Raw genomic sequence first — 15,034 nt, 5'->3', positions numbered from 1 at the left:
TTTGGTCAAACAGTCTTGGCACATCTGTCACTTAAATACAGCTCTTAAATTGACTCATCTTCGATAGCTTGGCTTGTGTATGAACTACCAAACCTGTTTTGTGTGAAATATGATGCTCCACAAAGAAAACGTTTTGGCTATCCACTGTGCGGTTAAACTGGGACACTAGGCCAGCAATGCTTGTTCAGATATCATTAATGAAGTGAAGACCTAAAATGGCTTGCAACACACGGTGGATGTGCATCTTACAAGTTTTCAACTTGCTTAGTTTGGGCAGCACTGTGTCAGTGATGTGATGGCGGCTCAAAGCCAGTGTTTAAGCTAGAGCGATTTCACTGTTAGACTGGAATCTTGAGTCTGGTGAAGGAGACACTCCAGAAGCAATAGCTGAGGCAGTGGAAACCCATAGCTCAACAGGTTGGCCCAGAGCACACAGAAAACCCATGAAAATTTTGCAAACAAAAGCAGAACAGCAACTTGAGATTAAGGTGGGCCCTGCACTCTCAGTGCTCCAGATAAGGGTGTGTAAACTGTTCCAACGGTTTGGACTTCTGCTTCAAAGGCTTGATCACCTTTACCTTTTGTTATAGAAAAGTGGCATGTAAGAGAAGCTGGTTGGTTGACTGCAGAGCTCTTAGCGAGGTGTAGATGTTGAGAAGATCACATAAATATGATGAGGCTATACAATTTAAGAATTTAAAAGTATTCAATAGAACCTTAAAATCAATTCTGCCCCCGGGTTCTCAATCCCTGGGCCAGCCTCTAACGAATCCTGCCCACTGCCCAACAAACCTCATTGGCACCGGCATTATCAAGGCTTGCTCAAGGTGAAGCATCTAATGGTTTGAATTACTGGATCATCTCAAACCGACCCAGCCTTCAGGCTTTTCACCAAGAAGTTCCACTAGGAACCAGGCGGCGGCTTGTCAACCACCCTCTCCAGGCTCTAAATATATGTCTGTTCAAGCTGGACTCCTCTCCACTACCTGTAGGCATCACCCTACATTCTATCACAGACTTGTCCATTTACAATTGCCACCTGTTCACCAGTCCTCCGTTTCTGTGCAGTGACAACTTCCAGATCCATTAACCATATCTTCAATAAACTTGTTTAACTTTTCTCTGTCTCCTGAATGTTCCTGTTGGGACTCACAGCCATGGATTTCAACATCAAACTCCGGTACGAACTCTTCTGGAACTTTTCAAAATAAAGTGCATTAACCTTCTTCCGGCACAGCAGGGGGCAGACTCAGACAGCAGGCATCCAGCACCTAGGTCAGAGTCTCCCCTTCCTAAATTTAGTCAAAGTGTTCAACTTACTTCCACAGACCTTAACAAAAGTGTTGGAAGTCAGATGGTCTCCAGTGGTTTCCTGTCAAATCCCATTGCAGTGACCAACCACAAAGATGATCGAGTGCGGGACTCAGCGTGCATAAATGGCCCAATTCGGTGGGAGGAGCACCCTTCCAGCCTGATCGGCACCCCTCTTCTTTCTGACTCTGTGTCAACTCCTGGGGGCCAGGAGAGATGCACGTGGCTCTCAGATGACTCAATCCAACCTCATCCACCACCACTTCCAGATCCATTAACCATACCTTCAATAAACTTGTTAAACTTTTCTCTGTCTCCTGAATGTTCCTCTGCATGTGGGTCAAAGCTATTAATAAAACTATGACCATTGTGGTCTACAAAACAAAAGCAGAAATAAGATTTAAATGGACTATAATAGCAGAGTTTCATCCTCTTAATTTATAAAGTGCTGTACAAGCCAAAGGGAAACCAAAGTGCTGTATATGTAAATAAAAAAACTGAAAAGGAAGATACAAGTTTTCAACTTGTATCTTCAACTTGCACTGGGTTTACCCTGGTGGATGAGAGGGTCGCATCCCTGCGCCTTCGGGTTGGTGACAGGTCTCTGACTGTCATTTTGGCCAATGGACCGAGCGGTAGTGCGGAGTACCCGGCCTTCTTGGCGTCCCTGTCAGGGGTGCTGAATAGTGCCCCTCCCGGGGACTCCATTATTCTGCTGGGGGACTTCAATCCGAGTGGTGTTTTGTTACTGGACTTCTGTGCTAGTCACGGATTGTCCATAATGAACACCATGTTCAAACATAAGGGTGTCCATCAGTGCACTTGGCACCAGGACACCCTAGGCAGGAGGTCAATGATTGACTTTGTTGTCGTATCATCAGACCTTTGGCCACATGTGTTGGACACTCGGGTGAAGAGAGGGGCAGAGCTGTCCACTGATCACCACATAGAGTCCGAGTGGACCATGTTCTCCGCATCTATTGTCGATGATGCTGCCCGTAGCTGCGGCGATAAGGTCTGCAGTGCCTGTCGCGGCTGCAATCCCCGAACCCGGTGGTGGACATCCGCAGTAAGGGACGCTGTCAAGCTGAAGAAGGAGTCCTTTCGGCTGTGGTTGGCTTGCGGGACTCCTGACGCGGCTGACAGGTACCGTGAGGCCAAGCATGCTGCGGCCCGGGCAGTGGCAGAGGCAAAAACTTGGGAGTGGGAGGAGTTCAGTGAAGCCATGGAGAGGGACTACCGGTTGGCCTCAAAGCAATTCTGGCAAACCGTCCGCCGCCTCAGGAGGGGGAAGCAGTGCTTCACCAACACTGTTTACAGTGGGGGTGGGAGGATACTGACCTCAACTGGGGACATTATCGGGCGGTGGAAGGAGTACTTCGAGGATCTCCTCAATCCTGCCATCATGCCTTCCCTGGTGGAAACGGGCTGGGGACTAAGGGTTGGACTCTTTCATCACCCAGGCGGAAGTCACCGAGGTGGTTAAAAAGCTCCGCGGTGGTAGGGCTTCGGGGGTGGATGAGATCCGCCCTGAGTACCTCAAGTCTCTGGATGTTGTGGGGCTTTCATGGTTGACACGCCTCTTCAACATTGCGTGGCGGTCGGGGACAGTGCCTCTGAACTGGCAGACTGGGGTGGTGGTCCCCCTTCATAAGAAGGGTGACCGGAGGGTGTGTTCCAACTACAGGGGGATCACACTCCTCAGCCTCCCTGGTAAGGCCTACGCCAGGGTGTTGAAGAGGAGAGTCCGGCCGATAGTCGAACCTCGGCTTCAGGAGGAGCAGTGTGGTTTTCGTCCCGGCCGTGGAACACTGGACCTGCTCTATACCCTCTACAGGGTAGAACCGGTTCACATGTGTTTTGTGGACCTGGAGAAGGCATTTGACTGTGTCCCTCGTGATGCCCTGTGGGGGGTGCTCCAGGAGTATGGAATCGGGAGCCCTTTATTATTAGGGGCCATCCGGTCCCTGTACGAGCACAGCACGAGTTTGTTCCGCATTGCCGGCACTAAGTCGGACCTGTTCCCGGTGCATGTTGGACTCCGGCAGGGCTGCCCTTTTTCACCGGTCCTGTTCATAACTTTTATGGACAGGATTTCTAGATGCAGCCAAGGGCTGGAGGGGGTCTGGTTTGGGGACCAGAGGATTTCGTCTCTTCTTTTTGCAGATGACGTGATCCTGCTGGCCCCCTCTAGCCAAGACCTACAGCATGTGCTGGGGCGGTAGCAGCCGAGTGTGAAGCGGCTGGGATGAAGTTCAGCTCCTCCAAGTCAGAGGCCATGGTACTCAACCAGAAAAGGGTGGCTCTTCCTCTTAAGGTTGGAGGGCAGTTCCTGCCTCAATTGGAGGAGTTTAATATCTCGGGATCTTGTTCACGAGTGAGGGAAGAATGGAGCGGGAGATCGACAGACGGATCGGTGCGACTGCCGCAGTAATGGGGGCACTGTGCCGCTCCGTTGTGGTCAAGAGAGAGCTGAGCCGAAAAGCGAAGCTCTCGATTTACTGCTCGGTCTATGTTCCTACCCTCACCTATGGCCATGAGCTTTGGGTCATGACCGAAAGAATGAGATCCCGGATACAAGCGGCTGAAATGAACTTCCTCCGTAGGGTGGACGGGCACTCCCTTAGAGATAGGGTGAGGAGCTCGGCCATCCGGGAGGGGCTCGGAGTAGAGCCGCTGCTCCTCCACATCGAGAGGAGCCAGTTGAGGTGGCTCGGGCATCTATACTGGATGATTCCTGGACGCCTTCCTCGGGAGGTGTTCCAGGCACGTCCCACCAGGAGGAGGCCCAGGGAACGGCCCTGGACACGCTGGAGGGACTATGTCTCTCAGCTGGCCTGGGAACGCCTTGGGCTCCACCTGGAGGAGCTGGAAGAGGTGTCTGGGGAGTAGCTTCAAGTAAGAGAGAAAACAAAGAGGGAACATAAAATTACAATCTGAAATAACAGCAAATGCTGCAAAATTTAAGAGTAACGGGACAATCTAGCAGAGTGAGGGAAAGTGGTCATTCTGTCCTCCAGCAGCCTAAACCTATAGCAGTATCACTGCAGAGATAGCTCAGGATAACCGAATCCACTTTAAAAGATTTATCAAAAGGAACGTTTTAGGTCTACTTTTAAAATAATGACTAAAACTGGAGTTGGTTCCACAGGATGGGAACTCGATAAATAAAAGATCTGCCTCCCATTCTTCTTTTAGAGACTCTAGGAATCACCAGTAAACCTGCAGTCTGAGAACGAAGTACTCTGTTAGGAATATATGGAACAATCAGATCTCTGATGTATGATGGAGCTTGATCATTAAGGGCTTTATATGTGAGGAGGAGAATTTTAAATTCTATTCTGGATTTAACAGGGAGCCAATAAAGGCAAGCTAAAATAGAAGAAAAATGGTATCTCTTTTTAATTTTCATCAGAGCTTATGCTGCAGTGCTTTGGATCAGCTGGAGGCTTTTAACTGCATTTTGTGCACTTTCTGATGGTAAAGAATTACAGTAGTCCAGCCTTGAAGTAACAAATGCAGGGACTAGTTTCTTGGTGTTACTCCTGGACAGGATGATTCTAATTTTGGAAATATCCCGGAGGTAAAAGAAGGAAATCCTAGCCTGTTTAATATCCAATTTAAATGATATGTCCCAGACAAAAATAACTCCAAAGTTTTTTACTTTATTACCGGAGGCCAGTTTAGTGCCATCCACATTAATTGATTGACTAAGCAGTTTCTTTTTAAAAGAGTCCAGTGCAAAGATGACAACTTCTGTCTTGTCTGAATTAGAAGCAGCAAATGTAAAATCATGCAAGTATTTATGTGTTCAAGACATGCCTGTGGTCGGTCTAACTTGTTGGATTTATGAAGATTTTTCGATGAATAAAGCTGAGTAATATCAGCATAGCAGTGGAAATTTGTCCCATGCTTCCTGATAATTTTACCTATTGGAAACCTAAATATAGTAAAAACCAAGCACTGAACCTTGTGGTAGTAACCCTGGAATTTGAAGAAGATTTATTTAGATGAACAAATTATGTCATCTCGATCAAGAGTATGGATGGTTCAACAAAGCTATGACTCTGCGTACGTTTGGCAACTGTACTAAAAAGAAACCTAGGATCATTCTTATTCTCCTCTAGTGATGATGAAAAATAAGCTGTTCTAGCTTGGCAATTTGTCTTTTTAAACAACAGTAGACTATTTCTCCAGATTAAGAAGGAATTCTCTAGGTGTGGAGAGTGCCATTTTCCCTCCAATTTTTTAACATTGTGCTCTAAAATAAACAACTGTAAATTAAACCAGGAAGCCATCCTCTTATGAACAATTATCTTCTTTTTCAAGGGGGCTACATTGTTTAATGCACCGCACAATGAGGAAGTAACACCATGAACAAGAAAATCGATTTCTCACAGGGAAAAAATGAAATTATTGTACTCCACTGTGATTTTCTGTGATAATGAAGAAACAAAAACTGAACAGATTCTTTAAAGGCTGTTACATTATTGTCTGAAAATTATCTACTATAATGAAATTTTTCAGTTGGGTGTAGAGTAGAGGGTGACACGGGAGTGGATTTTCTCTCCTGTCCCATCCCGCTCCCACAGAAAAATGTCTTGTCCCATCCCAATCCCAGGCCAGCATAACGAAAAAAATCCTGTCCCGTCCCACTCCTGGTAAATTGACTCCCACTCCCATCCCGCTCCCATTTAGAACGACTCCCATTCCTGTGCCGCTCCCATTTTTGTTTTCTTCATTTAGTCTTTTGGCAATTTCTTTTTTTGAAGGACCAGTTAGGTCCCTGTTTTTAGCTGTAGTAAAGGCCAGTTAAAGTAAAAATAATAATAATGAAGAAATAATAAAATATCAAACAAGGAAACAGACCATGTCTATCTTGAATAAACAAAATGTACATAGTTGTATTTTACTCATTTATTAAGTGATTGTTTCCTTTGAACAATGACATCACTTTTATGTTTCAAGTTGCTGAAACAAAAGAAAAATGCACCTAGCAAGACAAATGTACTTGGTGAACAAAAGGGCAAAACCTTCATAATTTAGAAACTGTACCTCAATGGTTCACAGCCCTGGTCTTCAGGGACCCCTTCCCTCCAAGTTTTAGATGTGTGTCTGCTCCAGAACACCTGATTCAAATTCTGACATGACCTCCTATACATGCATCAAGAATGGAGGGTCAAACTGGACAAATTTAATACAATAAAATCATCATTAAATAAATGAATGTTGTGAATGTCCCATAAGTGAAGTAAATGTAACATGAAAGAAATTTAACATTAAATGTGCCATTAAATTAAAGGTACCATTTATTTATTTAATACATCATTAGAAACAATAAATGTACCATTATATCATGAAAAGGACTATTATGCAATTAAATGTGCCACTGAATAATTAAGTATAATTTTAAAGACAACATGACGTAATTAGTAGTACACTTAATATTTAATGATGTATTAAATAAATTGTACATTTAATGGTACATTCAATTTCTTTCTATTTCACAACATATTTATTTAATATCTTCCCTTGATGAAGCCTTTCTACAGAGTCCGCGATGGGACAAGGGGAATTTTTTCTCTTTTGTGTCCCCACGCAATAGTCTTTGCGTTATTTCGCAATACTTTGTGGGATAGTTTCCAAACCAGATAACTGCAAAAATGAAACAAACACTACACCCGTATTGAGATTTTTTGAGTTTTATTTTGAAATCGGCCTTAAATAAAATTATCTTCAATCCGACTAAAAGACAGTTTTTATCCACAAGCTGTCAAACAAACTATTGAACTCTGGACAATAAAACTGCACGAAACCACATCTGTGACACTTTATTTCCTTATTACTGCTGCATGATGTGTACTTTTTTTTGTACGCCGTGTTTTTGTTTTTATCGTGATTTGAACGGTTCTTCTTATCCTAAGCATTTCATCGCATTGTTTACTGCGTGTTAACCTGCATATGACAAATAAACCATATCAATGACATATCAGTGCTGTTTGTTTTATGAGCAGTTTGTCATCTGTGCTGCTGTTCCAAAATGCCGGACACAAAAGTATTGCATGGGGACGCAAAAAAAAAATCCTCCATGTCCCCTCCCGGGCTTCCGTACCTTACCTCTTAAATCTTTAGTGCACATGCAGCAATTTTGTTGGTCAGATGAGAATTGACACATGTTGGTACTTTTGGTTTGACGAATGAAGAGATGCAGGGCTGATTTAATCCAGAATTTGTCTTACAAGTGTCCCTTAATCACTGGTGAACTTGATTACGACTAATCACGTTTTACAAGCAGCAGACTGCGTGTTAACACCGCCGCATTCAACTCTCCTGAAGTTCGGTAATATTTGCAACTTTCCTGTCAGCTCTGTGAGTTTAATAGATAAGTCCTTACTTCTGACTTTACGTTGCAAATCCAATTTTACCACGTCCAGTTCTCCACCTGCGTTTGCTCCCTCCATCCTGAACGCAGGAGGAAAACACCGATCAGAAGCACTGTTGGCTTGTGGGTCGTGTAGTTCGTTTGACTCACATTATAGTATAGGTTTCTTGGAAAAAACTACATGGCGGGGTCGATCCAAGTTTTTTTTTCTTAAAGTTTATAACAAAGTCTCAGTTTTACATTTCCAAGGACAATTGATCCTAGTTTATTTTTCCTCCTATTGGTTAGCTCCCGCTACCGTCTGCTCCCGTTCATTTTTTATCCTGTACCGTCCCAATCACGTGATCTTTACTGATGCTGTCTCCCCTCCCGCGGGATTCCCGTGGGAATCCCGTGACCCGTGGGACTCCCGAAAAAATGTCAGCCTCTAGTGTAGAGTACTCAGTTAAATTAAACTCAAAGGTTATTAAAAATGGTCAGACAGGACAGGCTTATGAGGAAATATTATTATTATTATTTTGTCACACTCTATGCCATATGTAAGCACAAGGTCCAGAGTATGAAGACAAAAGTGGGTAGGTTTGTGGATGTTTTGAGCAAAGCCAGTTGAGTGTAAGATAGCATTAAAGCTATATTTAGGCTATCACTTTCCTTGTCAACTTGAATGTTAAAATTTATCAGTATAAGACCTTTTTGGTATTTAAAACTAAATCAGATAATCAGAACAGATCTAAAAAATGAGAGTAAGGGTTGTTTTAGTGCTTTGCAATTTGGATGAGGAAAACTAAGGGCTAAATATTTAAAATAATTGAAGCTCTTTATTGGACTGGGACTAATCAATAAATCAGACCGAAAAATAGTTGCAACTCTTCCTCCTCACCCAGTATTTTGAAGTATGTGAAAATTTAAATAATTTGAAGGATTTGGCTGATTTATTCAAACATAACTCTCTTGCTACAACTAGGTTTCTAAGAGATGAAATAAATGCATCTGATTATCTCAAATCAAGTCATTACCCAACAAAGTTTTTGTAGAGAGAGGTTTTATGTTCAGTAACCCACATTAACATTTTTTTTTCTTTTCAGTCGGAGTTGTGTTTATTTTTATGGTCTGCTCCTTTTAGATTAGTTTTTAATATACTCGATTATGACAGAGCGCAAGAGACTCTCTTAAATAGCGTAATGTGTGGGTAATAGTACAGAAGCTGCAGAGAGAAATGTTAAACCTGGACTCTGCTTCCTGTTCTGGAACCTGGATTTTCAGAGTTTTGGAGAATTAATAATTCGGCCAGATTCCTACAATGAAGAGCAGGTCCATCTGAATGCCGTTTTTTCTGATCAGAACAAGTTTTCCACAAAATGTTCACCAATTATCAGTGGGGGGGGGAACTGGAAATATCTGTAATACATCATCGATATTCTATATATATGTGATTGATTTTGAAAGATAACATGCTTCACCAATAGAAGCAGCTTACGTGAATACACGACGCGAATCTCAGAGGAGAAAATATGATCTTGACAGATTTGCACAGCATTTTAAGTCCGTGTTGGAGATTTCCCATGCTCTCAACATCAAGCAAAAGAACCGCCAGACTAAGTGGCAGGAATGAAACCAGATGCAAAACGAGACGGTATTTTTTTAATATCCTTGCATAATTAAGCCTGGACTTGTTTTCACAAGGACTGGACTCAGGTTTCTGTTTCTGGTGCATTTTTGATTAAAACGTGTTTGGTCTCCATTTAGTAAAGTGACTCACAGCCAGGCAAACTGGCATACGGGGCAACCGAGGAAATCCCCCATTCCACTTGTAGCTGGATCACACACTTCCTGATACACAGGAAGCAGCACATGAAGTAAGGAAAACATGTCTCTGATGCCAGGACCACCAGCACCGGTTCCCCTGTTCATTCCCCTCTGCTCTTCTCCCTGTACACAACAGCTGTACCTCCAGTCACCAGTCTGTTCAGCTCCTGAGGTTTGCAGATGACACCACCCTCATTCGACTCATCTCTGGGGGGATGAGTCTGCCTACAAGGGGGAAGATTGACCATCTGGTATCCTGGTGCAGCCAGAACAATCTGGAGCTCAACACTCTGAAAACAGTGGAGATGATCAGGACTTTAGAAAGAGTACAGCCCCCCATCATCCTGTGGACTCCTTTCCCTTCCTGGGCACCATCATCACACAGGATTTAAAGTGAGAGCTGAACATCACCTCCCTCACCAAGAAGGCTAAGCAGAGAATGTACTTCCTGCGGCAGCTGAAGAAGTTCAGCCTGCCATAGACAATGATGGTGCACTTCTTCTGTGCCATCACTGAGTCCAGCCTCTACTCCTCCATCACCATCTGGTATGCTGCTGCTGCCACCATCAGGGACAAGGGCAGGCTGCAGCGTATCATTCGCTCTGCAGAGAGGATGATTGGCTACAGTCTTCCTTGTCTTCAGGAACTGCATGTCTCCAGGACTCTGAGGCGAGCAGGAAAGATTACAGATGACCCCTCCCACCCTGGACACAAACTGTTTGAGACATTCCCGTCTGGCAGGAGGCTGCGGTCCATCAAGACCAAAACCTCTCACCACAAAAACAGCTTCTTTCCATGTGCAGCTGGCCTTATTAACAAGGCCCTGGTCCTCTACTGACACTTTCCTGTTGCAAATAATAAAAATATCTCTGCATATGTAAATACAATTACATTTAATTTTATATTGTGGTTATTATATATTAGGGTATTGTATTGTATGTTTTTAATAAAAAGTTGCACTATTTTTCTCAATTCTCATAACATTCATATAAAACGTTTTTTTTTTAACGTATATATTTCTACATTTATGTACGTCAGATGTATTTTTGTCTATGTGTAGCACCTTTCAACCAAAGCAAATTCCTTGTCTGTTTGAAACACTACTTGGCAATAAAGTGTTTTCTGATTCAAATTCTGAGGTTCCCCATACATCTTGTGCAGCAACAGAAAATATGTGTTTATGCAAATGTGTTAGAATAAGTCAGAAATGTCGCATGAAAGAGAATTCAGATCAAATAGAAAGCCTGACACACCTAACAATTGAAAGTGTACAACAGAGGAAACAAGAAGTGATACAATACACCTAACCCAATCAGCTAAAAAATGGGGAACAGCTGAGGCCAATAAAGGCAGAGAGAACTGGGGGAGGTGAGTAATGAACAGGAGCAGAGCAGGAGAGACTGCAAGCAGCGGCCCTCACAGCTTAATGTCCCTCGACCTGTGTAGGATCTGGCATTGCTGCCTTCTTGCCACTGTTGAGCCCACCACTCCATTCTGCACGTTACCACTAGGTGGTACTGTGAGCAACCTTTCATACTATTTTTGGTCAGGTCGACTTCTGCTCTGGCGAGAGGCGTTGGAAATTTGGCCAAAATACGACGTTCTTGATGAAAGCTGCGCTGACTTGTTTGGTGGCGAGATATTAATTAAGACTTTCTGTTATGCTTTGAAATGTCATCTAAAAAAATTATGCCTTATCAGAGGAAGTATGAAAGTTTTGGAGACTGTCAAGAAAGGTTAATCAGCTAAGAAACCTGTCATTTGGTTGTCAGTTGGCAGGGCTAAAGTGATGTCATCAACTGACAACATGTTCAGCATTCGGCCACGATGATGCAGAGAAATTTTGTTGTGGATACGACAATGTATGAGGGAGATAAAGCATTTAAAATTTACTAGGGGTCGCTGTTGATCCAAATTACAATGTGATCCCATAGAGCTGTTTAGGGGTTGACAAAGATCAACCATATTCAGTGTGGAGTAAATTGGACCATCATGTGTGTTTTACACCCAACTGTATGCAAACGGCGAGGCATAAAATTGACCAATCTTCCAGCCCCACACTGTGGAGCCAACAGTCACCGTTCAGAGTAGAATTCAACATCATCTTGTACTGTGTAATTAGACACCTTGAAGGTTGTATGAGTGAGAGTTTAAGGAGGCCATCCAACAGTGAAACATATGACTGCCTATTGTAAGTGGGACAGTTAATCAGCTAAGAAACCTGTCATTTGGTGGTCAGTGGGCAGGGCTAAAGTGATGTCCGCAATTGACCGTGCCAACATTCGTCCTCCATGATGCATGCAAAATTTGGTGTGGATCTGATGATGTATGAGGGAGATCAAGATGATTTCCTAGGGGGCGTCGTTGATCCAAATTCCAATGTAATTGAATAGAGCTGTTTGTGAGTTGACAAAGAACAAACATATTCAGTTTGGAGTAAATTGGACCGTTCTTGTGTAATTTAAAGCCAAGCGTAAGGCCGTGGCGTGGGGTTCAGACTTTGCCACGCCACCACGGCCAAACCTACCAGTCAAAACCTTTCAGTACTAGAGACCAACTTAGACCATCATGTTATGTCACTGGGGTCAGTTTTATGTTGATTAGGTGAAGGGTATCAAATATGGAACTTCCTATTCTCGGGGGGTAGGGCTGTGATGATGTCACCATTCAACCATTGAATATTGTTCAGGGGCCAATGTAGATCAGTCCCAGAAGGTTTTGTGTTTATGTGCCCTTCATGGAAGGAGCTATAACAGTTTAATTTTTTTTTAGGTTAGGTCACGTCTACACACTTTGATGCAGAAAAAAGCTTTTGATAATGACTTGAAGCTAAACTGAGGCCTGGCCCCACCCCTCCAACATGCTCAAAAGTACAGGATTTTGAAATATTTTAATCCCCTGCACCTTGTATTCATTATTATGTTTTATTTGAGAGAGCCACTCATAATTATCATTATACATTTTTTTTTTTACGTTCCCAAATGAAATACTACCAGAACAAACAAAACCTTTCCATCAAAAGCCAAAAATGACATCAGCTTAAAAAAAGTTACTTTCCTCTAGCATGATAGAACAACTGTCTTAGATGTTTAGAAATTTCTTTCATTTTCAGTCCATATATGATTGGATTGAAAAGAGGATTATAGATTATTATTTGCAGTTTTATTAAAACGCGTACAATCTTTGAAATATCAGATTCCAGTTTAACAATAATCACATCATAAGTAAGCAAACAAGAATAGTTGATTAAAACCAGCAGGTGAGGTACACATGTCTGTGCAGCTTTTTTCCTGACTTCCCCACAACTTCTATAGGCTATTCTAAGTATCATTGTGTAAGTGAATAGTACGAAAAGCATTGGAAGAATACCAATATTGAAAAGGACCACTGAGCCAAATATCATTATTGCTCTTGAAGCCACACAGAGAAGATAATTCAGAGAATTGTTGCAGAAAATGCCTTTCAAAGTGAAGCTACAGAGTTTTAAATGAACAAATATAATCATCAGTATAACAACATGACAAGCAGGTACAAGCCAAGCTAAGACAAGGAAAATACTCACTTTAGTTTTTCTCATAATAGTTGGATATTGCAGAGGTTTACATATGGACACATATCTGTCATAAGACATGGCTGCCAAAAGCAAGAATTCAGAACCACTTAAAGAATAATATAGACAACTCTGGAGGAGACACACATTATAAGTTATAATCTGTTTTTCAGATAAAAAGTCTATCAAAAGCTTTGGGTAGATCGCAGTGCTGAAAAGCATGGAGTTCATTAACAAAGCAGCAATAAAAATATACATAGGCTCATGGAGGTTCTTGTGAATCGCAATCACAATAACAACTGTAGTATTGCTGGATAAGATCAAAATATAACTTGTAAACATTAAAATAAAGTAAACATATCTGTATTTTTCAACCTCTACATGGCCATCAAGAGTGATGTATGTTGCATTCATTTCAGTAAGCAAGGTAATTATAAAAACAGAAATGAATAAATGAAATAGCAAGTTATTTTAAAGTGCTACACGTGAGAAAAGAAGTCTTAAAAAAAGTCTACCTCTCCTTCGCACAGACACCAGTCAGGTCAGAAAGTGTTTGAGACAAAGTATTTAAAGAGATTTCTTTATCCACCATGGATTTCAGAAATTATTCCTTGTAGAGATGTTGGCATGCTAACAACTTCTGATAAGTTCAAAGAAAGGGGGGGAAATTGTGGCCCATTGTGCATCAACATTAATTTTACAGTAAAGTTTGCCATTCACAAATTATTCAAAATGTTTGTTTATATTTATTAAAAGGGATGCACCGATACCAAATTTTTTCAAACTGAGTACAAGTACTGGTAAGCACATTTCAGTACTTACTGATACAGAGTAATGAATACTTTTTAGTGCAATTACAATATTTGCATTATTATAAAAATATTTTATTTTTGGCCATATTTTACATAGACTACACCTTTACTGGTGTTCATGAATACCATAAAACATTATAACCATAATTTCTGTTTATTACAATACAAGAACTGTTATAATAAATGACAGAGTGTTGTTGTAACAAGACCAACAGCAATATTCATACTGAGTGTAGACTGCACTGACAATTTACGTCTACTAGCCTATCTGGAACAGTTTTATATCCTTTGTGCTTTTAGTTACAACTGTATACATGCAGCAATAAAAAAAAAAAAAAAAGAATTCATTTTCATGAAAAAAGTACTCCTTTAGATATTTTTATTTGGTCTTATGTTCAAGTTAAAGTTTATGATCCTTGGTACTGTCAGGATCTGCCATTGTGGACTTTGTTTTGTGTTAGGTATTATTTAGTCAACTCAGAGGTAAGAACGATACAGAGTCAGTTTTACTTGTGACAAGGGTAGCCCACTTTGCAGTGCAACTACAAAGTTTTGACACCCTATCTCTTTATTTATATACACAATTCAACAGACAGTTCAGACAGGGTGTATGTGTGTGAGACAGAAAGGAGGCTGGTTCACACAGAGACAACAATAATTCACACACACAGGGAGGAAGGCATAGTGCAGATGCCTTGCAACACAAAGTTTTTACATGAGTGATAACAAGTTTTTGCACCCATCCAACAGTCCCTCCTTTTATCACAAGTAAAAACATTTAATATAAAAACGAATAAGAAAAATACTCTGTATGAGCAGAGACCCACGGACGGTAAACAGATTATATTTTGTGGGAAATACTCATACGGTCCCGCCGCCCTCGGCAACCATTAAAAGTTAAATGTTGATTAATACTTGAAATCATAAAAATAAAAGAATGATACTTGAAATCATAAAAATAGAAGAATGATACTTGAAATCATAAAAATAAAAGAATAATACTTGAAATCATAAAAATAAAAGAATAATACTTGAAATCATAAATCATACTTGAAATCATAAAAATAAAAGAATAATACTTGAAATCATAAAAATAAAAGAATAATACTTAATGAAAACAGTGAAACATAATAAAGGAATTAAAAAATCTGCCCAGTTTATGTCATCATTGTA

General features: G+C 41.4%; 1 protein-coding gene across 1 annotated transcript; it reads right to left on the bottom strand.

The window, feature by feature from the left end:
- Positions 1-12,548: 12,548 nt before the first annotated feature.
- On the bottom strand, positions 12,549-13,490 carry LOC124871807 (olfactory receptor 4C12-like; the record flags this gene model as incomplete). The annotated part of the gene is made up of 1 exon (XM_047371376.1): positions 12,549-13,490. A coding segment is annotated over one exon (942 nt), but the record flags the coding sequence as incomplete, so codon positions are not given.
- Between the last annotated feature and the right edge of the window lie 1,544 nt (positions 13,491-15,034).

This window comes from Girardinichthys multiradiatus, chromosome 7 (genome assembly GCF_021462225.1).
Source record: "Girardinichthys multiradiatus isolate DD_20200921_A chromosome 7, DD_fGirMul_XY1, whole genome shotgun sequence".
In the NCBI taxonomy this organism is placed as follows: domain Eukaryota; kingdom Metazoa; phylum Chordata; class Actinopteri; order Cyprinodontiformes; family Goodeidae; genus Girardinichthys; species Girardinichthys multiradiatus.
This window is presented reverse-complemented; position numbering and strand designations above follow the sequence as displayed.